The 24715-nt window shown below is 36.5% G+C and overlaps 1 protein-coding gene across 2 annotated transcripts; it reads right to left on the reverse strand.

The window, feature by feature from the left end:
* Positions 1 to 2449: 2449 nt before the first annotated feature.
* Positions 2450 to 24700, reverse strand: LOC129254029 (dolichyl-diphosphooligosaccharide--protein glycosyltransferase subunit 2-like). 2 transcript variants are annotated; one of them, XM_064102542.1, is made up of 16 exons: positions 24601 to 24700; positions 19675 to 19868; positions 17640 to 17735; positions 15935 to 16043; positions 15459 to 15522; positions 15115 to 15235; positions 13796 to 13882; positions 13207 to 13314; positions 12555 to 12748; positions 10795 to 11004; positions 10295 to 10406; positions 9347 to 9544; positions 7618 to 7800; positions 7062 to 7137; positions 5657 to 5797; positions 2450 to 3688 (listed from the first exon to the last, which is right to left on the reverse strand). In XM_064102542.1, exons 1-15 carry the CDS (start codon positions 24608 to 24610, stop codon positions 5661 to 5663), a joined length of 1899 nt encoding a protein of 632 aa, XP_063958612.1. In that variant the 5' UTR covers positions 24611 to 24700; the 3' UTR covers positions 2450 to 3688; positions 5657 to 5660. The 2 variants fall into 2 exon arrangements, with proteins under 2 accessions (XP_063958612.1, XP_063958655.1); XM_064102585.1 differs by lacking the exon at positions 24601 to 24700 and adding an exon at positions 24151 to 24388.
* Between the last annotated feature and the right edge of the window lie 15 nt (positions 24701 to 24715).

Here is a 24715-nt window from a genome sequence, read left to right on the forward strand (position 1 = left end):
TACACAACAAAAAAAGTAAGTCCCCCTAATTCAAAATGCTGTAACTCTTGAACGGAAAAATTTTGAGATATTATATATTTCGTAGGTGGTCTTTTACACTCATTATGCAACTCCTGGGGGAAAATGAGATTGATCGGTTGAGTCATGCATGAGTAATTAAAGATTGAATTAAAAATGACAATTTTTTAAAGTCACAAGATTCGTTTTTCAGATTGTGTAAATACAAAGTTGGGCAAAGGTTGTTTTTTTGTGAAGTTATGGTGTTAACGTCGTTTTACTATCCATCATTTAGCCACTCCACACAAAATGTTGATAACGTATGTTCATGGTTGAGTGAGCACATTGTTTTGTGATGTATCATCGCGTCATCATTTATGGTAGTACCCTCTGTAACTTGTTAAAACATGTTAAAATTGGAAAATGTTAGTGGCTCCCCTCCCCCAATTTCTCGGCACCTCCCCACTTTCAAATTCTGGATCCACCACTGATTTGTCCATAATGCAACTGATCCTGGGAAATTGTTAGGAAAAGAATACATTTATGCAGTAAAAAGAGTATTAATTCCTAAGTTTTCGAGTGTGCTCGCTCAACCATGACAGTGTAAAAAGTTCGGAAAGTGTGTGGTGATAAAAATGATGGATGATAAAAACACCAATTAAGTTCCACTTGAAACCGAATTTGCCCCCATTATTCACTTTATAACCCCTGAAATGAGTCTATGACATTGAAAATGCCCCTTTTTCCCCTTTGTGTCGTGCTCACTCATCCATAAATGAACAAATCGATTTCATATTTGCATAGAATTTTGCCCATAGGTTGATAAACATTACTGCCGAATGATACTGCTAAAGACAGCTTTGAAAAAAAGTTCCACCATATTGAATAATGGTTACTTATTCTCAAACATATGCACCCATAGTGTACGTAGTGTCTATGAGAGAGGAAGTCGAAATTTTAACAAAAGTGAAATAAGGGTTTGTTTCATAGACGGTTTTTGTTACCTCTGCCAATTGTTTTCTCATGAAACTTCGCACATGGCTTCAGAGTGATTTTATCCAAAGGTCTCGCACTCTCGAATAACCATTCGATACGGTACAGAGTGGGGCCAAGGCCTTGAACTTTCTTCTCATTTGCATAATTTTTAAATATGTGCTCACTGAAGCATTAAATATCGGGATTTTCATAAAAATCCAATCAAATTAACTATGCAAGGTTAGTGACATATCCATAGTTAGCAATTGCATTTTTCCAATAACGTAAAAAAGAGCTAATCACATTCCACATGTTCATTCAAGCGTGAATATTTAATTAAATGCCTTTGAATCATTGAAGCATGTTAATTGGTCATGAACATAACGAAAAAGGTTGAGAAAAGACAATTTCAGTTACCAAATTGAAACATTACTTCCAATGATATTTGAAAATCGTATTTTTTGTTTTCATTAAATATTCATTGAGCTGTGGAATGATGAATATTGTTGAAGATACTCTTCCCAAAAAATGATTGTCATCATATTCGATCATTTTCATCGATAGAAATGTGTAAAAATTCCAGTAATAGCAAATTTTGACTGTGTTTATTCAACCGTGAAATTTAGCAAAAAAGTTGTATCGTCTTTTAGTAAGTACCTTTTACAAGCCTTCTGACTATTTTTCATGAGAATGTGGAATTCGTTCCAATAAACTGGAATCAAAGTCATGATATTTTGCTTGTGACTTTTCAAAAGTGACAATTTTGCATTCTGCCGGTGCTCACCGAAGCATGACATAAAATACGTCCGTAACATTCACTAAGAGGGTAGCTTATAAAATTACCTACACGCTCATTTAAAAAACATATTAAAAACTCCCAGTGGTTCGGAAATTATGGATGTTTGTTTAAGGGGGGACTTACTTTTTTTGTTGTGTATATTTTGTCCCCATTGACTGGGACAGTCAGATTTACCTTGTACTCACAGCGATGACCCTTTCCCTTCCCTCTACTTTGCATGATTATGTGCATCTTTTATCCTCAACCCAGTCCTCCAACTCTCTTCCACTTTGCTTCTGGCCTGTCTTCTTTGTTCGTCCTCTCACCATCTACTCAAAAGCTTTTCTCACACAACTTTCTTATAACCCTTATTTATACTCGTACACTACATACATATTTCCTTGTTGTCCCTTGACAGACTCTCCAATCCCCAACAACACAAATAGAAAGTTCCTAAATCCAAACGATGTACCAGAAAAATATTTGGTCAATCTTCCTATACTATTGTATATCAGATTAGGTTTGACCACACATTTAAGATAAAATGGATTAAAAATAAATTCCTGTCATTTTTTAAATATTGTCATTTTTGTTCTCGTGAATGTTCAAGCACCGTTTATCATTAATACACAAATGAAGTTAAACCTTCATATATCAGCACTGTACCATAACACACAATGCATTGCTCAGAGACTCATATTTGTGTAAAACTTTTAGTTTTTATTGCTGGAAAACAGCAGGATGGTGCCAAAATTTTCTTTTGGTAAAACATTTTTCAGTCAAAATAATAATAATCAAACCACAAGTATTGAAGGAAAAAGAAATTGTACACAGAGGGCAGTTTATACTTGATTCATACTAGACATATTTTGCATTCTTTTACATGAAGAAGACATATTGCTTAGACTGCAGTATCATTGCAATTAAGGTATCAGCAATATACGGAAATCATTACTTTCCTGTGGTTTTGTATGGCAATTAGATCCAAAATAACGATGAGATACAGAAAAACTTGATGATAAAGCTATGTGTTACTGCATATTTGAAACAGGACAGGTTTTTATTTAGGTTAAAAAGAAATTCACATTCCACATGATTTTATCATTTGGTCAAGAAAAATAGCATGGAGAAAATACATTACACAAATGGCACAGAGCAATGTCCGCTGGACGAATCTGAATTTTCTTACATAAGACAGGCACAACTTTTGACTTATCAAATCAAAACATAAATAATATTACCTGGAAAACACTCCACCTTGAACATGGTGCGTGGTTTGAGAAACAATCAACATAAACAGACTACAGAAGCAGGGTAAAAAGAGATCTAAAATGGTAAGTACTTATTAGTCATATTACCCATAGCTTCATTATACCAAGCATCAATGTTCCTGTACAGACCATAATGTAACAATTATTATTACAAAGTTCAATTAATTATAAAATGTGTAAATCCACGCAAATTGACAGTAAAGTTTGCAAAAACTGCAAAAATGTTGTATACTACAATAGCTCTAGTCTATGACAAAATCTCGTATCCTTCAATTTAAGTTTAGTGGCATCCTCCTTTTATTGTTCATAAAACTATGAATAAGAAACATGTTTTTTTTTTGTATTCTACATTTCTATCTACATGAAACAGAAATTCTTTAATACTATCCTCCGTGAAATGTCCAAAAGCGGAAGCTACAAAAAAATGCTGAGCCCTTCACCAGTAATTTAATAAAGATAAACTATGCTTAGATTCACTAATAAATTTAGTGATTTTCAAAAATTTACAAAAACAGTATATTTTAGTTGTAATGACAGAACCTTTGTATTTCAAATTCCCATTGAACGAACAACGAGGTAAATTATGGTTCCAATCAAATTGCATCATTCTCCTCATGTTTCTTGGTCGTAACATATTGATGACCTTCTATTCATGAATGTGTGAAACCTGCAGGGAGGGAAGAAAATCACAGAAAAAAAGTTAGTTTGTATGATACTTCTAGTTGCAGATTGTATGAGAATAAAATATTTCACCCTCACTGTACTACAGCAGAGGGGACCTCAAGAGGCCATCCTAACGTTCCACGCAATATGTTCACAGAATAATAGACAGCATTTCACAAGGGTGGGTTTTTTTTCCTTTGATTCTTCACAAAATCAAAATTCAGGCTTGTAGTTACAAATTTAAAAATCATTTCTTGTTCGCACTGAAGATGAAAGATAATTCTGAATCAGTGATTCATGCACATGTGCAATACAATAGTACAGAAAGATGCCAGTGTCTCTATGGAGGTCAGCGCCAATCAGAACCTTACGCCACTCAAAATGTCCAACCTTGATACAATATTGCACCTTCCAGACAGGTCCTATTCCCCCACTGATACTGAAGATGATAAAAACCGACACCCCCCATCCTGATCCCCAATGGCAGAGTATTGGGTGATTTTTCCTCCCACCACAAAAAAGTGACTTATTCCTTTTAGGCAACTTCCAAGCGGTTTGAGCTTTTTCGGCCAACATCTTTTCCGTACATTTTCCTTTATAATTTCCCAGTTGCTCAGTCAAGGATAGGGTGAAATATTAGAAGGTTGGAGATGCTGAGCACAGTACTTGCTGAGAGATATGGCAAGGCTCCACATTAACTTTTTTTGGTGGTGGCCCGTTCGGGCCACCAAAACCTTCAAATAATTTTTTTTGGTGGCCCGATATTAAAGTTTGGTGGCCCGAAAAATATAAAGAAAAACATTAAAAATGAATAAATGGGTATAAACGGTTTAACCACTGTAAAAAAAAATGAAAGAAAATAATAAAACGGCAAAAAAAGTGTGAGAAAATTCCTTCCCTAAATTTGCCAAAATGTTGGAAAAATTCACATTTCATATTAATGAAATGCCTTCCCAAAGTATTTACTTTCTCAAGAGTTGTTTAAGAAGTCATTTATAAACAAGAAAGAAAGTAACTGTCTGTTTATTTTTGGCTAGAAAAGACCGGAAAAGACACAGCTTCGAAAGAAACCAAGTAACAACATACATACAAATGCACATGTGGGACTGTAATGTACTCACCTATGTGTTTTTATGTGTATTATTTTCATTTGGAAATCGGTCTTTTTGAGTCAAAAGAGAGGTCATGATTCCTCTTTTTAATGCTTGCAAATAATCAGGATACACCAGATATTAGCAAAAAGGTCTGTAGAAGGGCATTTCATTGGTGTAAAATGTGACTTTGACTTGGATTTTCACAGTTCTGTGGAAGATTTCTTAGCAGCAACATTTCGTATTGCAGCTCCCTGAGTCTGAATAGGCTGCTAACGCACAGCTGCTTCAAGCATGCAAAGCTCACGCCAGCCGGCGCGGCCGGCTGGATAAAAGCTACTTAATGCTATAGCGGTAGGCCAACTTTGTGTGTGTGTTTGTGTGTAGATCAACAAAAAGGGCGCATGACGAACTGGCTTGCAATTTGAACTGTAGAAAGTTGATAAATGCGTGCAAAATGGGGAGAAAAATTGCGCTATTCTGAAAATTATTGGTTGCCCGATTCGGGCCACCAAAACTTAATATTTTTTCAATAATGGTTGCCCGAGGTGAATTTCTGGTGGCCCCGGGCCACCGCTAATGTCGAGCCTTGGATATGGGCAACAATAGTCATAACCTTAATTTGTTGTGTCCATACAAGAACACCCTTAACACCACACTTTCACGCATCAAGCCTGCATAAGAACATTGCATAATGGTGTTTCTGCACCGATGGGTGCACAAAAATGTTTTGCTAATGGTTTTCTTGCACCAAAATGACGAAATTACAATACCAAATGTGAGTGAAATAGTAGCAATGGGGCAGAAGCCGGTGAAAACCACTGTAAAGAATGGCTATTAAACAATGATAAAATGGAAGGGTATCGGATAGTTTTACTCACTATGTTACTTTTTTTGCTTTGCGATGCCACTGAGAAGACGGTTACCAAAGAAGAATGTGATGCCCCCCAAGACAGTCAGATACTGAAGGGTAGCAAACATGTTGAGATGGGTCCAATAGCAGTAGTACAAAGCAAAGATACCTATATGAAGGGAATATAAAAGGTTGTATGGTAAGTGTAGTAAACATGTTGAGATGGGTCCAGTAGCAGTAGTACAAAGCAAATATGTCCACCTTGCTAGGTGCTCAAGGCGCTCCTATATTACCCCGGCTAAGCTAGTCTACTGATTCTGGTGCGCACAGCTTTTTGAGGAATTACTTCCTGCCGGTACCCATTTACCTCACCTGGGTTGAATGCAGCACAATGTGGGTGAAATTCGTGCTGAAGGAAAACACGCCATGGCTTGGAATCGAACCCACGTCCTTCAGATTGAAAGACGAGTCTTAAAGATAAATTCCAGTAGTTGCAGTAAACACTGATTTCATGATTTCTGTAAAACCAGGCTTAATTGTCAGTATATCATCGAGGATCTAGATCTGGTACAGTTACATAAACTGAACTTTGTGAAATCTTGAAATCTACGCTGAAAAATGTTCAGACTGAACTTCCCCAACACAGATAAGCGCACGTGAGACTGTGTATAATTATTGCTTTGAGCGTCGGGCCCGACGCTCTACCCGAATCCTGTGCTTATTTGCTGATTTCTCAGCAATTACACAATTTCTTCCAGAATCCTTTGGCACATGCGTTTTATTTATACAAACAGACACTTTGGTGGTCATTTCATTGGATTCTGTACAAACTCATTTTGATATCGTTACCAAAACTAGCATTTACCTTTAACCACTAGACCACGATGCCCCCACATAATAATGCTAGCCCTGTGATCCAAAGCGAATCGCATGAGGAATCTTGTACATGGTTATCACTGATAACTTTGCTCTTAGCCAATAAGAATTACACTACAAGACAATTCATGACACACTCCTCTCATGCTCATGAGTTTCCAAAATATTATGTTGACAGTCCAAATTACAGCTGGACGAAAACGCTTAGAAAATCATTTATGCACAAAAGAATTCAAGTAGGTTACATTTTTCTTTGTGAAATTGTTTATAATCAGACACTTCAATTAATTGTTAAACATCATGTTACAGGAAATAGTAATAATCCAACTGAACAAGTTCAACAAATAGGCTCTAAAACATTTATGTATATTGGACAAAAAATTAAAAACATTCACTTTGATGACCATAGTCTTTATACCTCAGTCACATTTGCTCTACGGCGGCCGTACGGCGAGTCGAAAACTGCCGTTTTATTCATTTTTTTTTTTTTACTAAGTCAATATAAAATTTACAAGTATTTATGAACAAATTAATTTGAGCATAAGAATATAGCTTACCTCCTAAACCAAGATGAAAGCCCACGGCACTGGGAGATGGTGAAAAGTTCTTCATGTTGGCTCCAAGCTTGGCCCACTACAATAATACAAATAAAGAGACAAACAAAAAAAATATAGGTATACAGGGAGATACCAAAGAGTATGGTGTAACAACTGTATAACATGCCTGTCACAAATGAATCAAACAGATTTCACTTCAATTCAATATCCATCCTAATGTAACATTCATAGTTGCAGAGAAATATCAAAGTTTCTTTGCCTATTTTAGGTAGTTTTACAGATCATTAGTATTAATATCACTCCAAAATTGTTTTCATCAAGGTCTTAAGACTTTACCACAGCTATACCAATTTAAAAAGACACCTGTTGCAAAAAGTCTGTAACCCCCTCCCATCTCCACCCACCCCCCCCCCCCCAAGAAAAAAAATGGTAGTGATTAAAAGAAACTCATCATTGAAATGATACAGAGAAAAATTCATTATAACAGGCTAAAAAATAAAGATGGCTCGTGGGGCAAACCTAAAAGTGCATGAAAAATGCATGATGGGCTTCTTACCAAGATGAAGAGAAGAACAAGAGGAGCCAATACAAGGGCTGTGAAGGCATTAGAGACAATAGATGGAGGGCGCTTCTCAGCTATACGAAACATATGCTCAATCTCAGGTAACTGTTTGTACTGGCTTCCAGACGGAGAAGATGGCTTGGCGTCAGACTCAGGAAATTTCAAAGACACTACGGCCTATGGTAAAAGATGAGAAAAAAAGATAATGTGTAATTGACCACTTCGTAGTTACTTCATGGACGATTTTGGTCAAATGACCTTTCATTTCCTTTATTATGATAGGCAGATTTCAAAGCAAGATATTACTTAAGCATGCCTTACATAGCAGTATGAAGAAATTGAATAGACCAGGTGACTAGAATAGCACACCAATGAACACTCTATGAAGGTATTGTTACATTTCTACATGAATGCAACTGTGAAAATACCAGTCTTTTGTGGACGCATTGTTGTTTTTTGTATATATAAATGAAAAACAAATTGCAAAAGAATATATGAATAATCAAGACATCAAGGTTGGTGCTTATCTCATTAAATTTTAAACCACCATGTCACTTTAGTACAAATGACCTTTCTCTGATCATGCGCAGAGAGGAACTACGAACTGGCTTATTCAAATGAGTATTGAAGGATTCTAGCATTTGGAGCATCCAATCAAATATATTGAAAAAAATCATTTCCAATCATATTTTATGTCCACAGTGAAAGGTGTTGTTCACCCTCATCCCCCCAAAAAAGAAGATAGGTCTAGAATTAAACAAGTTTAAAATAACAACAACAAAACAAGACAAGTGGAATGCCTCTGGCGGTCTCACCTGCATCACGCGATTCAATGTAGCAGCAGTGCTGACTTTGAAAACTACTATAAAATAATTATTCACAAAAAACGCCATTCATATTAATGATACAATACTACATTCATTGATGGTAATTCAACAAATACCCCCAACTTGGCCAAAGTTCATTGACCTTACATGACCTTTGACCTTGATCATGTGACCTGAAACTCGCACAGGATGTTCAGTGACACTTGATTACTCTTATGTCCAAGTTTCATGAATCAGATCCATAAACTTTCAAAGTTATGATGGTAATTCAATAAATACCCCCAATTTGGCCAAAGTTCATTGATCCTAAATGACCTTTGACCTTGATCATGTGGCCTGAACTCGCACAGGATGTTAAGTGATACTTGATTACTCTTATGTCCAAGTTTAATTAATCAGATCCATAAACTTTCAAAGTTATGATGGTAATTCAACATATACCCCCAACATGGTCTAAGTTCATTGACCCTAAATAACTTTGACCTTGGTCATGTGACGTGAAACTCAAGCAGGATGTTCAGTAATACTTGATTAACCTTATGTCCAAGTTTCATGAACTAGGTCCATATATTTTCTAAGTTATGAAGACATTTAAAAAACTTAACCATAGGTTAAGATTTTGATGTTGATTCCCCCAACATGGTCGAAGTTCAATGACTCTAAATGACCTTTGACCTTGGTCATGTGACCTGAAACTCAGGCAGGATGTTCAGTAATACTTGATTAGCCTTATGGCCAAGTTTCATGAACTAGGTCCATATACTTTCTAAGTTATGCTGTCATTCAAAAAACTTAACCTTAGGTTAAGATTTGGTGTTGACGCTGCCGCCGCCGTCGGAAAAGCGGCGCCTATAGTCTCACTCTGCTATGTAGGTGAGACAAAAACAGAAACATACCAAGTTCCAGAAGAATGGATTCTGAATGACAGCATCTCCAATGATGAGGTCAACAGAGTAGCGACCAGAAAGATCCTTGAAATATTCCTTGCCACTGTCCGCAACATCCAAGGTAAACTTGTAAGCCTTGCCGGAATCTGCCTCCGCAGTAAAGATGACTTCTTGCTTGGTCTTTACATTTGTGATGCGGACAAAGGTCTGAGAGAAAAATAGGTGAAACTTGATAAACCAGGTGGAATACTGCATAACTATTCTGCATGGAGGATCATCATATCCACTCGTTAGCTCTAGTATAAATTGGGGTCTATTGAAAATAAATAACTAAGGAATAACCCAAGGACACCAAACAGAATCGTCACAAAGACTTTTATAAAATACACTACACACATGACTGGAGCTGGTATAACAATATCTTACAAAGTTTCAATGGCATATTGATGGATAGTGTACCTCTTGCTCCCATAAACCCCCTCCAAAAGTTGGAAGTGGTTAGAATGAAGAACAGAAGGATTTTACTTTCCAATGTCATGGAAAAGACATACCCACAATGTCAGAGTAGTCTCATGGTTACATTGGTTTATTACATTTAAACCTCAATGTGTGGATGAAACCACTTCCGTCTTAAAAATACTTGTAAATGTGTCACAAATGAGGGTTGGGAAGATAAGCATTAATGAAAAAATGAAAAACCATGAAAAGCCATTGGCTAAGAGACCTAACTTTCACCCACCTCTCGCATGCTACATATAAGATGCAACATTCAACATTCATTTTATAAAGCTTATCACCAATAACTAGTTGTATTCTCTTACAGGAACCACATTAACACCCAGAAACCAGTCATTTTCAGCCAATCAAAACCAGGCATTTCACTCAAATTGTCAGAGCTGACTATTAATTCATTTCTGATAATGAAACATCCCTTAGATTGCAAATGAGAATTCATACCTGATGAGCCTCAATGGGTTGTCCAGACTTGTCCTTGAGACTAAACTTGATGACCAGATTCTGATGATGGTCAGCCTCTAGACCCTTCTCAACCTTCTCAGGATACTTGACCCTACAAAAAGAAACAAATGAGTGAATTATTTAAAAGTAACACCACCAATAAAACATCAAAACCTATAAATGGCCAGAGTATAATTCAAAACAATGATTTAAATACTTTTTTCTTCTCTCATTTATTTTTTCTCACCTTATATGGAATACAGAAAAAGAATGAAACTATTTAATAGCAACTTCTATGGAAATCTAAATACCATCGACTGCCGAGTTTTGCAACCATGGTATTTTCAAATTATTGCACAGTTACCAAAAAAGCAAGACAAAGAAAAAATAAAATGCTTCTTAACAAAATTATAATGTAATGTTGCAAATGAGAGGGCAACATAATACAGAACATATAATTATTCTCCACCATCATCCTAATGAGCAGTTACTTCACTGACCTCATGGTCTTGGCTGTGATTGACTGGTCTTTATCAACCACATTGATCTCTGCAGCTTCAAGGGTGACCTGGGTCGTGACCTTGACAGTGACCTCACCCTCGGCCAGACCAATAAGGCGAGTGTCTTCCTGGGAGGGCGTGGCATCTAAGGTCACACGGTAGAAGTCAGGTGACAGCTTGGATTCCATCAGGTTTACTTGGTAGATAGCTCTAAAATATGTGAAAAATGACAAAACAAGATATGAAATGAAGTGATGGCAGATGGCACAAACAATGTGAATATTGAATGACACATGGGAGTACTGAATAATGACAACATTTTATCTTGCAACAAGTGATAACTATCATAGCAATGTGTTGAATGTAATAACAAAAACATGGAATTGAAGCAGGTGTATAAAATAATTTTTTTTAATGATTTTAATAAATCTGCATTATATTAACCCTATCTTAACTAGGCTCTTACAGACTAACATATACTGGGGGGGGGTCAATTTGACCCCCCCTCAGATCTCGGCCGTTGACCGCGCGATCGCCGTGAAAATTTGCACACGCATAGAGCCGGATGTAAACTGCAAGACTGTATAGTAAAATTTTCAACAAATCAATTGCTTATATTTTTTTATTAATTATGCAAATAAGCATATGAAATTTGTCCTAATTTTGTTTTGTGTATGTAGGGACAGTGATTTTCCGTTTTACCGGTAAATAAAACGGAAATTCTGTTTGGTTCTTATACTTTTCATGTAAAAGATCATGGAATTCACCTTTGCAAAACTGATCTCACGTTTTTGCTGTGTACATTTTCAGTGACAAAACGGAATTTAAATTTTTAGATCAAGTTGAAACGGAATTACAGATTTTCAGAAACGGAAAAGACCATTTTTTGAAACGGAAAATCACTGTCTCTATGTATGTTTTTGCCTTTAACTCAATTTATATAGCTAGTAGAATGCTAATTTTTGGCAAACATAGATTTTTACATTTCTAACAAAAATCTACAAAAAATTGCTGAAAAATAATAAATTTCCTATGTATCTTATTGTTTCTTAAATTCTTATGTATTTCTTTGTTTTTTAAAACCTGTTTTTTATTGTTTTTTTCGATAAAATTTGTCGGGGACCTTTTGCAATCATAAATAACATAAAATAAATCCTTCTAAACCAACAAAAGTAAAAATAATCATACATTTATAATTTTTGGTTGAAAAACACAATTTGTATTGACTTTGTACACGTATTCACGTTTTTGAGCAATTTTGGGACCGACATGCGCTTACAAAATATCGCGTAATTTCGGAACCGCGTACCCGGGCGTTGTGAATTTGGTCTCAGAAGATGCGCAAGACTTGATAGTAAAAAGTCAGAAAGCGGCCCGGTAAAAAAAATTTGCACGGCGGCATAGCGGCGAAATTTGTCGCCCCAGTTTAATACGGGTTAAACTGTTTAATGACCATATCATTAGAATCCTTTTGGGCAATGACAATGACTTGCAATTGATCCAATTAATTTCAACTATGTAAATACCTCAATGTGGAAATAGTTTATACAGGAAAGTACACTAAATCATCTTAGAAATAATGAGCACACTGATTTGTTCAACAACGATGCATGCATGACTATACTTTATATTCATAAAGTACTTTGAATGGATATGCATTCTAGGTACTGGCATTACTGGATTTCCATAGTTGTGAATGATCAGAAAAATCAAAACTTTTTGTAAGGGTGGGCCCACATGACAGAATGAATATATCTTACGGGTCACTGGTGCCAGAAAGGGGAAGGTTGCTAGCAGCGGTGTCTCCCTCACTTTTAGATTCGACTGAAGTTGCAACAACAATCAGCTTTCCAAGGGTAGAGGAAAGAAGGTTGGATACTCGTACACGAATGCTAGGCTCTGCTGAGGTGACGGCCATGGGTCCAGCAAGGGAAAATGCTACTGGAATTTGGAACTGAAGAAGAGAGACACATTGTCATTTAGAAGTAAAATATGACAAACTATAGAGGGGTAACTTCTCGGGACATACGGCATGCATAATCAAACAAAAGTCCATCCCGCAGAAATGTTGATTTGGATAAAAAGAGAAAATCGAACAAGCATCATGCTGTAAATTTCATCAAAATAGAATGTAAAGTACAGACAAAAATTGTGCATTACACTCATGCACTACTTTCATTTCATTTTAATTTAGTTATTTAGTTCTGAAATAATCATACATGGTGAATATATTGTGTCAAAACAGAAATTGGCAGGTAACTGATGTCACTGTGTATCAGACTATCACTATTTTTTAATTTCTTCTCCATGCAAGCCAAACCTTGATTTACTAGAAAGCTAAACTCTCAGTAAGCATAAAATCACCTACGATCAATCACTAAGCTTCATATTAGGAGCCTAAAATCAACTCACCTTGTTATCTGAGAGGGCTTTGGTCCCACTGAGGACGTAGTATGCATTACGGACGCTCTGTGTTGATTGTCTGCTAACAATGTAATTTCCTAATAGCACTACTTGCTCCTAGAAATAAGGAAATAAAATCATTATCAGCAAGGTCATTTCAAGATGGCTAAAAATTTGGGATAATTGATATAAAAAAAATCATAAAATCATTATAAGTAAAGTCATTTCAAGATTGGCTAAAAATTTGGGATAATTGATATAAAAAAACATTTAACAATGACAGAACAAAGAAGACACAAAGCATCTGCAATAATGAAAAACACAAATAATATTAAGTCTTAATAAAAAAAATAAAAAAACAGTTAAGACTGAGTCAGTTGTGATTGTTTGTACAAATACAAATTCCTAAGGCAAACTTGCCTCATTTCCTGACAAGGATTATTACAGTAATACTTTGGCTATTTGCTAATTCCCTCTTTGAAAAGAAGGATCTACTTTAAACAAAATGCTGTATTAAACATTCCCAATAATAGGATATTTAATGAGCAAAAATGGAAAACAGATCTTTGCTAAATCTGACTACAAATATAAAGTTTACCTCACTAATAACTGGTGCTTTATTGACTACTCCAGAAAGTTTATATGCTCCTTCTATGAAAATAGATGTCTGCTGTAATGAGTCAAACTGAAAAGGAAAACAGAAACATAGAATATAATTAACATCACAATAATCATAACTAAATCCAACTTCAAAACATATTTACTGCACTAATGTTTATGCTTTAAATGTAGAGCTACAAACTGACATTCAACAGTGTGGGTTAGGCTATCACCCCCCCCCCCTCCCCACCACCTTTGCTCTCCTATGTAAGTCAAAACTACCTAGGACAGAGCTATCTCTTCAAAATGTAGTATTATGATATATACTCACTACAAAGATTAATAATTTCTTTCTAGTCTTTACAACATTCACACAAAAAATACTTGCCAACAGATAAAATGTTTCTGGGCATTCCCGTTTTTCAACAGAGGTCAAATGATCTTAATATCAAACCAAAATTAGCATTTCGTCTTGTTTGATGAGGGTATATGTACAGTCCGGCCTCTCTTACCCGGATCTCTCTATTATCGGGAAGCACACTTGCAAATTTTTTTTTTCTTCAATATAGTACGTATGGAAATGAGATTTCAATCTAAGATCTATAATTCCTATGCAAACTCACTTTGATTACATACATTTTCCAATATAATCTACCTACAACCATATTATTTTTTATGAAGACATCTTGAATAGGATAATTTTCCAGTAAATCAGGGCACAGCACAACCATTTTATCACGTTCTCTCTCTTTTTTTTTTTTTGGGGGGGGGGGGGAGAAACATCTCGCGTGCTCAGGCCTCTTGCATTACGGACAACGCCATCTATCATGTTATAGCCTACAGTCAATATAACAATGACCGTCTTTGAGAAGCTGCGATGATCCAATTTTTCAAAGTCAGTTTCATTGAGTCATTCTCGTTCTTTTGAGGTAAGCTTGATGTATTCCTCAATCATTTCAGCAGGTAAATTGTCCAAAAGATTTGGCAACCAATCGATTTCATTTCCGTAAAAAAAAAATGCCTATGATTTGCACTGACAGCAGTGAAATACTGTCTGTGTGCGCCCACTACTATTACGTGTACCTACCGTTGGGGAGGCAGCTGCATGTATTTAAGATGGGGTCTCCCAGATCCAGATAAGGGATTTATTGGAGCTAGTTTCAACGTGTCCGGATAAGAGAGGTCGGACTGTATAAACAAAATACCCCAATAGGCATATTGGAGGACATTAAACTGGATTCTAAGTTCAATGACTCTAGATCTCGTTAGTGTCCAACAATTTATCATTGAAAAAAAGTAAGAACAAGCAATTCTTACCTGTAAATATTTTTCTCCTACTTCATCAGCTTGTGCTACAATATCTTCTATAAGATCATGATATTTGTCTACATTGGTTTCATTTGATAGCATGGATGCCACATGGAGAGCAAGACTGGAACTGCAATAATAAATATATATTCAAAAGAGTTTAAAGAAAATGCCCACTGATAAATAATAATTCACACAATACGAAATTGCAATGTAAGACTCTTAGGAGATTAAAAAGCAATATGAACCACGTAGGACCAACATCTCATTCAGAAGAGATGAAAGGATGAGATGAATTACATATGATGTATATATGTACATAAGTTACCCCAAGAGACCCAAATACAAGTTACCTTAAAACACTGTCATCTTTCTTCAGTCCAGCATCCAAAGCCTTTACCACTTCAGCAGAATTAACTAGAGAGAGAAAGACACGAGAAGAAGTAAATGTAGCACTAAAAACAAAGTATTAAGCACTGCATAAATTGAATATTATTGTTATCATTATTATGACATAATGATAGAATGACTAGAATGTCCAGAGAGTGAATTTGCCAAACCTTTGTGGACATCAGATTAACTTCTTACCAAATCCATGGTGTTTCTAATTTATAGATATTTAATAATTTCCTCTAAGCACTTTATACATATGTGTGACATATTAAAATCAATTTTCATGCACATTTTTTGGTATTTTGGAGGTGCTTTGCGAAAAAGTTATTGAGCCAAATCATAAATGGAGGTCAAGCTGTCTAGAATGGAATAAAGATGTGGGAAATAGAGGTAGGTGAATAGTGGAGACCAGGATACAAGGATTCTGCATACTTACTGGTGAGGCCAAGAGCAGTCAAGGCTGTGACAGCATAGAAAACTGTTGCTACATCTGAGCTATCAGTAACAGCAGCATTCAAAACTTGCTGTCCATTGCTCAATGGCACCTACAAGCAAAGTAAAGAAACATTCATGTCTGGTGATATTGAACTACACTAAAACAGCTGGTTCAACGAAACGACTCTACACACTCAAGAATGTTTCCCTAACAGTTGTAAATTAAGTAAATTAAACATTGTGCATTTAACATAAATTAGTGCATCAGCTAAATCAGGGGCGGATCCTGGATTTTGCAAAAGGGGGGACATTTTTGTACAGGAAAAAAATTGACCAGCAAAAAAAAAGAAAAGACTTTCACTCCCAAATGGAGGTCATTTTGTTCCAGGAAAAATTTGACAAGCTACATCAATAAAAAGCAGAGACATGTGGAGAGCATATGACTGACATTTTCCAATGATTTATTGCCATATGTAATTACCATGTCGACACAGTAAGATTGGCAATGGATATATCAACCAACAAACTGTACGCCTATTCCTATATGCCCACTTATAACTTTGTTCGACAGGGTATAATTATTTGCATGTTAAGATAAAAGTAATGCACATCTACATGTACAAGTACCTGGCTACACTAAAGTGATGCTCCGGGTTGAAAATATTTATAGTTAAATAGAGTGAAATTCACAGAGCAAATGCTATAAATTTCATCAAAATCGGATAACAAAGAACAAAGTTATCACATTTTAAAGATTTGCATTATTCCGGTGAAACAGTTCTAGACATGTCTTCATGAATATTCATTTTATTAGGTGGGCTGATGTCACATCCCCACTTTCCCTTTTCTTATGTTATTACATGAAATCATATCTGTTTCATATTTTCATAAATGTATAAATGATGTGTCTCCATTATTATTATTATGAAATAAGTTGCAGCAAGAAATAACTAATGCACTTAATCAGTTGCAGTCCTTCACGTTTATAATTTCGTGGAGCTCAATAAATCGCTCTCCTTATTTTTTTGAGGAGCTCAATTGAGCTCCTCAGAATCGCTCTCCGTGAGGAGCTCAAATCAATTCAATACAATACATGTATGATAAATTGTAGATTTTTCTTAACATTGTATATATGCAATAGCTGTGTTAGCTATTAATTAATCTGTGGTGAAACTAGGCCTGGGACTGGGTCACGTCAATACGTTTACAAGATGTCGTATGCGCTACTGCTAAAAAAAAAAAAAATTGAAAAAAAAATTGAAAAAATAATTGAAAAAAAAATTGGAAAAATTTCACATTTTACATCTTTAAATCCATGAAATGGCCTTCTTTTGCCCTTGTTTTTTCCATAATTCCTCGAAATTACTTTGATTTAGTTGAAAACTATCAGAAAAATGAAGAATATTCACCTCTTTCCCGACTCTGATTTGAACTTACCTCGGTAAATATTGTAGTCCCACATGTAGACTTCCATGGTGTTGCCATGAAAATCTACATATGGGACTACATGGGACTGCAATATTTACCGAGTTTAAATTAAAAATTTATTTTTTTATTTTTTTTTAAAACTATTTTAGGAGCGCGATTTTTTGCTCTCCTTATTTTTTTCAAGGAGCGCGGTAGGAGCGCCGGCGCGATCGCGCTCCTCAAAAATGAAGGTCTGCAGTTGTCAATCCAATTGTTTTAGTTCTTTGTAGGAAACTAACCTTGCAGTTGCCTAGTGCTTTGGCACCAGTAGTGGCATGGTAGATGGACTGGATACTGTTCACATCCAGGTGCTCTTTCAAAAAGTTGCAGGCCTCCTGGGGAAGGGGGGGGTCATGAGACAAAACAATGCAGTTAGAACTGTGGCAGCATCTCCGTGATACATGTACATGAAGGAAGACATCTTACTGACTCACATCGTATGCTATTGGGACATATTTAATTGCTCAGCTTGTCAGTGTTATCCAAACAAAATTTGAATGCAACACAGCAATCTACCTTGCCAATTTCCATGTGACAATGTCACACAAAAATGAGCAATGTGAGGCATTGCATACATGTATATTTATTCAGCAAAACCAATAAACTGATCTTACAGTCAGTAGGCAGGTCCCCAAAAAGTGGCTTCTTTCATCCGATTGATATTCATGACAAAGATAGGTTTTGCATATTTATTGAGCTTGATGCGGACCAAAACACCTCTTTTAATTCAGACATTGCTGCTCGAACATCAAATTTCATGATTTTGGTATCATTGTAAAAAAGAAGCATTCTTTTAGGTCATTTGTTTGAATTTATTTAACTCTTAACGTGCCATGAACACATATCTGTGCATCCACTGGAATGCCACGAACACATTTTCGTGCAATGGTCATACAGCTATTGTTATGCCGATTGCATTTTGTGGAGTACATTGCATGCATGAGTGATTCCATTGTTCAGTTCAGCTTATGGTCAAGAGGTTTAACATTACTGTCTCAGGAGTGATTCCCTCTAAAAAAAAACAATTAAATATAGACCCTTTGAAAATAAATGCCACTCGCTGATTACAGTGAATGGCACATTAAGAGATTTTGTAATGTACAGTGTAGGTGAAACTTTTGATCTAAAATGTGCTTCAAAATAATTATTTTCACCTGACAAATATTGTTATTTTTACACTTTATTATTGTATAAGCCCAAATGATTTTTAAATCATGATAAAGCTGAATATCTATGTTTCAACTTGGTAAAGGTTTCAAATCAAGAATTTGTTTAATCAGGTCAAGATCACACTTTTCATTGGCAAAGTGCATGTACATTAATCAAGCAGCTTGAAAACAAGAATACTGCATGTCAAAGAGACCACACACCCACGCAAATTCCAGCAGTTCCAGCGCTGAGTTAATGGCAAAGACTTACTCCCCATTTGTTGTTTTGAAGCCTTATCCAGCCAATCAGAACTCTAGAAGTCATGCTACTCCAATATTTTAGAAATCTCGCCTTGTACCTTGGTGAGAAAAGTGTGATCTTGACCCGATTAAAAGGTGCCGCATATTTAGAGTGACATTGTGAAAAAGTACAGAAATTCAGCTTTCTGGTGATATAGATACATGTATCTTCGAGGCTCAAAATAAAAAGTTTTGCACAAATTTGCAAAAGAAAACAGACGAAGAAAATTCAGCTTTGTACACATTTTCAGGCCTGAAATCCACTTATTTATCAAAATACTTTATCCAAAATAATCACTAATAGTAATGCAATATGAAAGAGAAACATTTACTCTGTCCAAATGTGCAAAGATGTTTAATTTGACTTGAAGATAAAGTAGGTAAATTCTTAGAGAAAGAAAGTCTCACGATTCACAAGATTTTGCAAGGAGGATTCAGCTACAAGAGGATTTGGATGAATCTGACCCATTTGCTCATTAGCATAGGAGCCTGCGGTCTGACTTCTTAATGCAAATTTACACAAGTTCCTTCAAGTCACATATTCAAGCAGTTAATGCATAGGCAGGTCACCATCAGGACTGTTGTCATTCTTCTCGTCAAATTCCAATATTATTGGCTTTACACCAAACTACATGTATTTACATACTTCAATAGCAGTAGTAACTTTACTTTGTGAATTATTCTTTAAAAGGGAGTATAAAAATCAACATTTATTATTAGTTACAGACCACTCTTACATAAATGTCTTTTCTAAAGCTTTGGGGGAAAAATGCAAAATATGAATTAAAAAAAAAAAATCCACTGTGAGCAAATGAAGACGACTTACCTGGGCCTGAGGGATAGGAGCATCAAGAAGCTTCAGCCCTAAGATAGCATAGTGGGCTGTGCTCAAATCAGCATAGGGCCTGGCCTGTTCAAAGATGGTCTTGAACCTGGCTTGGCTGTCCCCTGATAGGGTCGAGATAGGACTTAGGGCCTGTCCCACAACTGTGAAGACCAGGACTAGTAGAAATACCAAGCCTACAAAAAGGGGAGGGGATTAAATTTGGTTCATGTATGGTATGTTTTAAGAAAGCATATAGTTGATGCACAAATGTTTAATGTGATTCATTTTCTTACAATTTGCAGACCCAATCGATGGCCACACATGGAAAAATAACTTGACAGTTACAAAAGTTCTCATAATCTATCAAAACGTAAGATCACTGGAACACTGATGAACATGCGCTAATTGATTTATCATTGATTTGTTCAATGATTATGAGCGATTTTAAAATCAAACTAATGTCGTTTCAGCAAACGATAAATCTCCTAATGAAAATCTTTCAAATCAAGTTAAATTATCACCATGTCATAACATAAACCCCCCCAAAAAACCTTGCATATCAGTGAAATCAAAGCTGAAAGTGATCAAACCGACGATCGGCATCTTAAACACACATCACATGATAATTCGAACTGGATTGAAGAATGTCAGTAGGGTCTCAATTTATGGTGTTTTAAAATTGCATTCAGACCAAAGTCAAAGACTACAGATTATGTTCTTGACTTCACAGTAATAATAAAAAAGACTGAAACATTTTATTATTTTTGGTATTTCACTGTTGTCCCAAATGTGTAGGGTGGAAGAAAGGTCAAGATTCGGGGGGGGGGGGGGGGGCACTTCCATTGACGAATGGATACCAGGTCGATCATGGGGTCTCGAAAAGCACCCTAAACATGTATTTTCCATATTCTGAAAATGCACCCCTTAAGTACTGTATAACAAGTATTGGCATGTGAATCCTTACCCAAACAAGTATTGGAGACAAAATAGTACCCTTGACAAGTATTCCCTGAATTGACCCCCTTACACAAGTACAGCGAATTGATCACGAACGTCGGCTTTACATTTACCGTGTTCACTTACATTGGGTTTATTACCATCCGTCCAGTCCTCCCACACCTTGCTCAAATTGGACCCTAAACACGTGGTGTTGGGGCAAAAAGTAGGCCTTTATCCTGGCTTAAGATTTTTTTTTATAAAGCATCTTTTTTAATTATACCCTCGCAAATTGGACTGTAGGCAGTAGAGGCGCACGGCCAATATGGGAGACTCTCTCCAATAGGGGGGGACAATCTCCCACATTGGAGACTTGCTTTGCAAAAGGACAAAATAAGCAACACCAACAAAAGTCAAAAGCATGATTTTTTCCACCCAAAATTTTGTCTCACTGAGGTCAGAAGCCCATTTGTTTTGTGTGTGATTGACAACAAAATTCCTTATCAAAACAAAAGTAGACGGTGAATTTTTAAAGTAGACGGTGAACAGGGGTAATTTTTCATGAGGAATCTGCTTATCACATTTTTATTTGCCGCCAAGGTAATCCTTTTGCAGCAAATGTAAACAAAGGAAATTGGTCTCCAAAACTGGAGACTGTCTCTGAAATTGGATACCCAAATTCTTTACACAAGTCTCTGATACCCTTTTTACACACGCTAAAATTTCCTTAACCCCGTACTATAGGTGGGGCTAAATTGCCATTTAGCCCCACCTATAGTACGGGGTTAAGCTTAGCCCACTTTCTTTTTACACAGCATTTTTGCAAAGTGGGCTAACCCCACCTTTAGTACGGGATTATTTGGCCCTGCAAAAAAGCAGGGTTATCCCAGCAATTGCGGTGCTAAGAGCGATAGTACGGGGTTAAGATCGCTAGTGTAAAACGAAAGTGGGCTAAGCTTAACCCCGTACTATAGGTGGGGCTAAATGGCAATTTGGCCCCACCTATAGTACGGGGTTAAGGAAATTGTAGCGTGTGTAAAAAGGTACGAGTGAAGTACTTGTACTACGAATGATCGACAAAAACCACTAGTCCGGGGTTAGCGAGTTTCGTGTGTGAAAAGCAAGCATTCCTTATCCGGGGTTAGCAATAACAATTTGGCATGTGTAAAAAGGAAAAAAAAATAGTACGGGGTTAAGGATAGTACGGGGTTAGCGATAGTCCGGGGCTAAGAAAATCCTGTGTAAAAAGGGTATGATATTGGAGATAATCTCCCACTATGGAGACAGTCTCCAATATTGGCCGTGCGCCTCTACTGGTAGGCCACATAGCTTTCCTAGCGAAATATACACCCTTTTTTCAATATTTTTGACACCCAATCTTGAAAAACAGCTTCTTCATGTCTTTCTTTGTTCACGCCTGTTATTTTACGTAAAGTTAGTGCAGTTAAGACTTAAATCGGCGCTAGTGTAGTTTCGCACCTCCCCGTTTAATGGTTTTCAAACATGTACAATCTCACCCTAAATAATTCACAACCTAAAATACTTGCATCTGAGCCTCCAAAGTCCAGTAGAAGTTGAATATTTGCCGTTTTGACACTTTTTTACAAAGTTTTACACCCATTTCGGAATCACTCGGTCGCTTGATCAAGCTCAGCGCTGCACATAAGCAGTCGGTACGCGTACAGTACGTACCACCTAGTGAAGTGCAAGAAGAGCGAGTTTTTCTATGGTATCTTCAAAAAGATTTTTTCCCCTCTTTCAGCTTGCACCAAGTATTACGGTAGTGGTTGTGCAGAGTGGTTGATGTTTGTTGTGTGAAGGTATGTGTGTGTGGTGTGCGTGTGTGTGATTTTTTTAATGAAATAAGAAATGTGAATACAGTTGAAAGTTCTCTGACCTAGAGTTCAAAACAAGGCTCTACATTATTATTTCTTATTTCATCGCTAAATCTACGTGTATTCACATTTTTCACATTTCTTATTTCATTCAAACAAGCACACACACGCACACCCCACACACACCTTCACACAACAAACATCAACCACTCTGCACAACCACTACCGTAATACTTGGTGCAAGCTGAAAGAGGGGAAAAAAATATTTTTGAAGATACCATAGAAAAACTCGCTCTTCTTGCACAACTGGGCGTTGTGGCGTGCGCCTGTAATCCAAGCTACGTGGGGAAGTTACAAATTGATGCAGAGGTTCGAACCCTGGTCACGTCTTTCGGATGGTGACGTTAAAGGTCGGTCCCAGACGTAAATAATCATATCTCATTGATACACGTCTGACAAAACTCAAAATACACACACACTTCACTAGGTGGTACGTACTGTACGCGTACCGACTGCTTATGTGCAGCGCTGAGCTTGATCAAGCGACCGAGTGATTCCGAAATACTCAAATAGGTGTAAAACTTTGAAAAAAAGTGTTAAAACGGCAAATATTCAACTTCTACTGGACTTTTTGGAGGCTCAGATGCAAGTATTTTAGGTTGTGAATTATTTAGGGTGAGATTGTACATGTTTGAAAACCATTTAACGGGGAGGTGCGAAACTACACTAGCGCCCTTAAATCTCTTCTTCCACACTCATTATAGAGACAGCCAGTCTTTTAAGAGAAAATTTCAGATTCCGGTAAACAGCTAGAGTTGTAGACTCTATTCTCTAGACTCTAAGGCTAAACTGTTTTCAATTACCATAAATATTGATCTTGAGAGATCACTTAATAAGCACTCTAGGCGACACCCCAATACTTACCCGTGCTAATAAACTGGGACTCCACTCACGCGCATTTGGGCCGCCCTAGCTTAGAACTAAGCTTTGTTTTACTAAAAAATAAATCTTGTAATGATTCAATAAATGTTACTTAATAAATTAGTACTGTTAAATCGGTACTCACCGGTTCTTTTCTTGAATTTTCTGGCAATTTCCCACGCTTCTGGCTTCAATTCTGCGGCTGTTCCTGTCGCGGTAGACAGCTACATATGCAACTTTATTTATAAATAGAGCGCCCCTTACGATAGTTGTTAAGAACGCGGCCAAATTGTTAGGTTTTTTGCACTGTGTGCAAGGCGTTTTTATTTTGTTTGATTTTTTATTTTTTAATAAATATTTTGTTAAATAGCGATTTTTACGTCAAATATTAAATTCATATCACAAAATATTTTTAATTGTAGAAATATATATAATATCATGCAATTTTTTATTCTATATATATTTTATAATAAAATTTATAATTGTTGCGGTCTTTAAAAAAGGATAGTCGATCGATCAGGTGATGACTACTCGTATCACGTGATCTGAAAATCAGCTTCGTACCGCTTTGATCGCACTCGACGGGACCGGACTGACTGCCAAGAAAAGATCGAAAAAGGACTCAAATGTAAGTTTCCCTTTATTTTATAACATTTAAAATATGAGTAGGATTATAGTTAATGGGTAATTTTTTAATAAATGCTAAACAAATGAGGACAAAGCTTGCATTTTTCGAGTAATAATCACTAATATCATAAAAATACTTGGGTGCAGGACTTCTAACCTGTTTTTAACGCATTGTCGCCTATGAGGTCCATACATGTTAATGTTTGGACCTCATTGGTACTAGGAGTGCTTAATAAGCAGTCTACAGAATACACACAACTTGAGTTGGCCGGACTACGAGCTACGCTACGTGTCCACTGCAGCTGCCTGCGCTCGCCAGCGCCACCACCCGTGCCCCTTGGCTCTGCCGCTGTAAATCATACACGTGGCAACACTTCCTCACGTCACTCGCTCTCGCGTCCGACGTCCCGATATCTCTCGCACACAAATTAACTCGGCTCTGGGCAAAATACGCTCTAAAAACATATTAATTTTGAGATTTTCACAGCTGATTTCTCTCTCATATTAAAACACAAGCAACCTGGAATCTATAATTATATTACGCAAATTAAAATAGGTGTGTAAAATTCTTATTAAGATAAAATCGAATATTTTAGGCAAACTTTACCTCTCGCCATTTCGCCGCTCCTCTTGAACAAAATGTAAAGGTGCAATTTCTCAAAATGATCGATAGGGGACAGATGTCGAAATGACAGACCTGTAAAATTCAAATATCTTGAGTG

Source organism: Lytechinus pictus, chromosome 1 (assembly GCF_037042905.1).
Source record: "Lytechinus pictus isolate F3 Inbred chromosome 1, Lp3.0, whole genome shotgun sequence".
Classification (NCBI taxonomy): domain Eukaryota; kingdom Metazoa; phylum Echinodermata; class Echinoidea; order Temnopleuroida; family Toxopneustidae; genus Lytechinus; species Lytechinus pictus.

What these genes read in the sequence shown, in the direction of transcription:
- LOC129254029 (XM_064102585.1), bottom strand. Translation starts at nt 24,184, where the DNA reads ATGGACCTCATAGGCGACAATGCGTTAAAAACAG. An exon ending in AAGCACTAGGCAACTGCAAG is followed by an intron (nt 16,044 to 17,639) that starts GTTAGTTTCCTA and finishes CTTTGCTTGTAG; the next exon opens with GTGCCATTGAGCAATGGACA. An exon ending in CTTTCTGGCACCAGTGACCC is followed by an intron (nt 11,005 to 12,554) that starts GTAAGATATATT and finishes CACATATTTTAG; the next exon opens with AGCTATCTACCAAGTAAACC.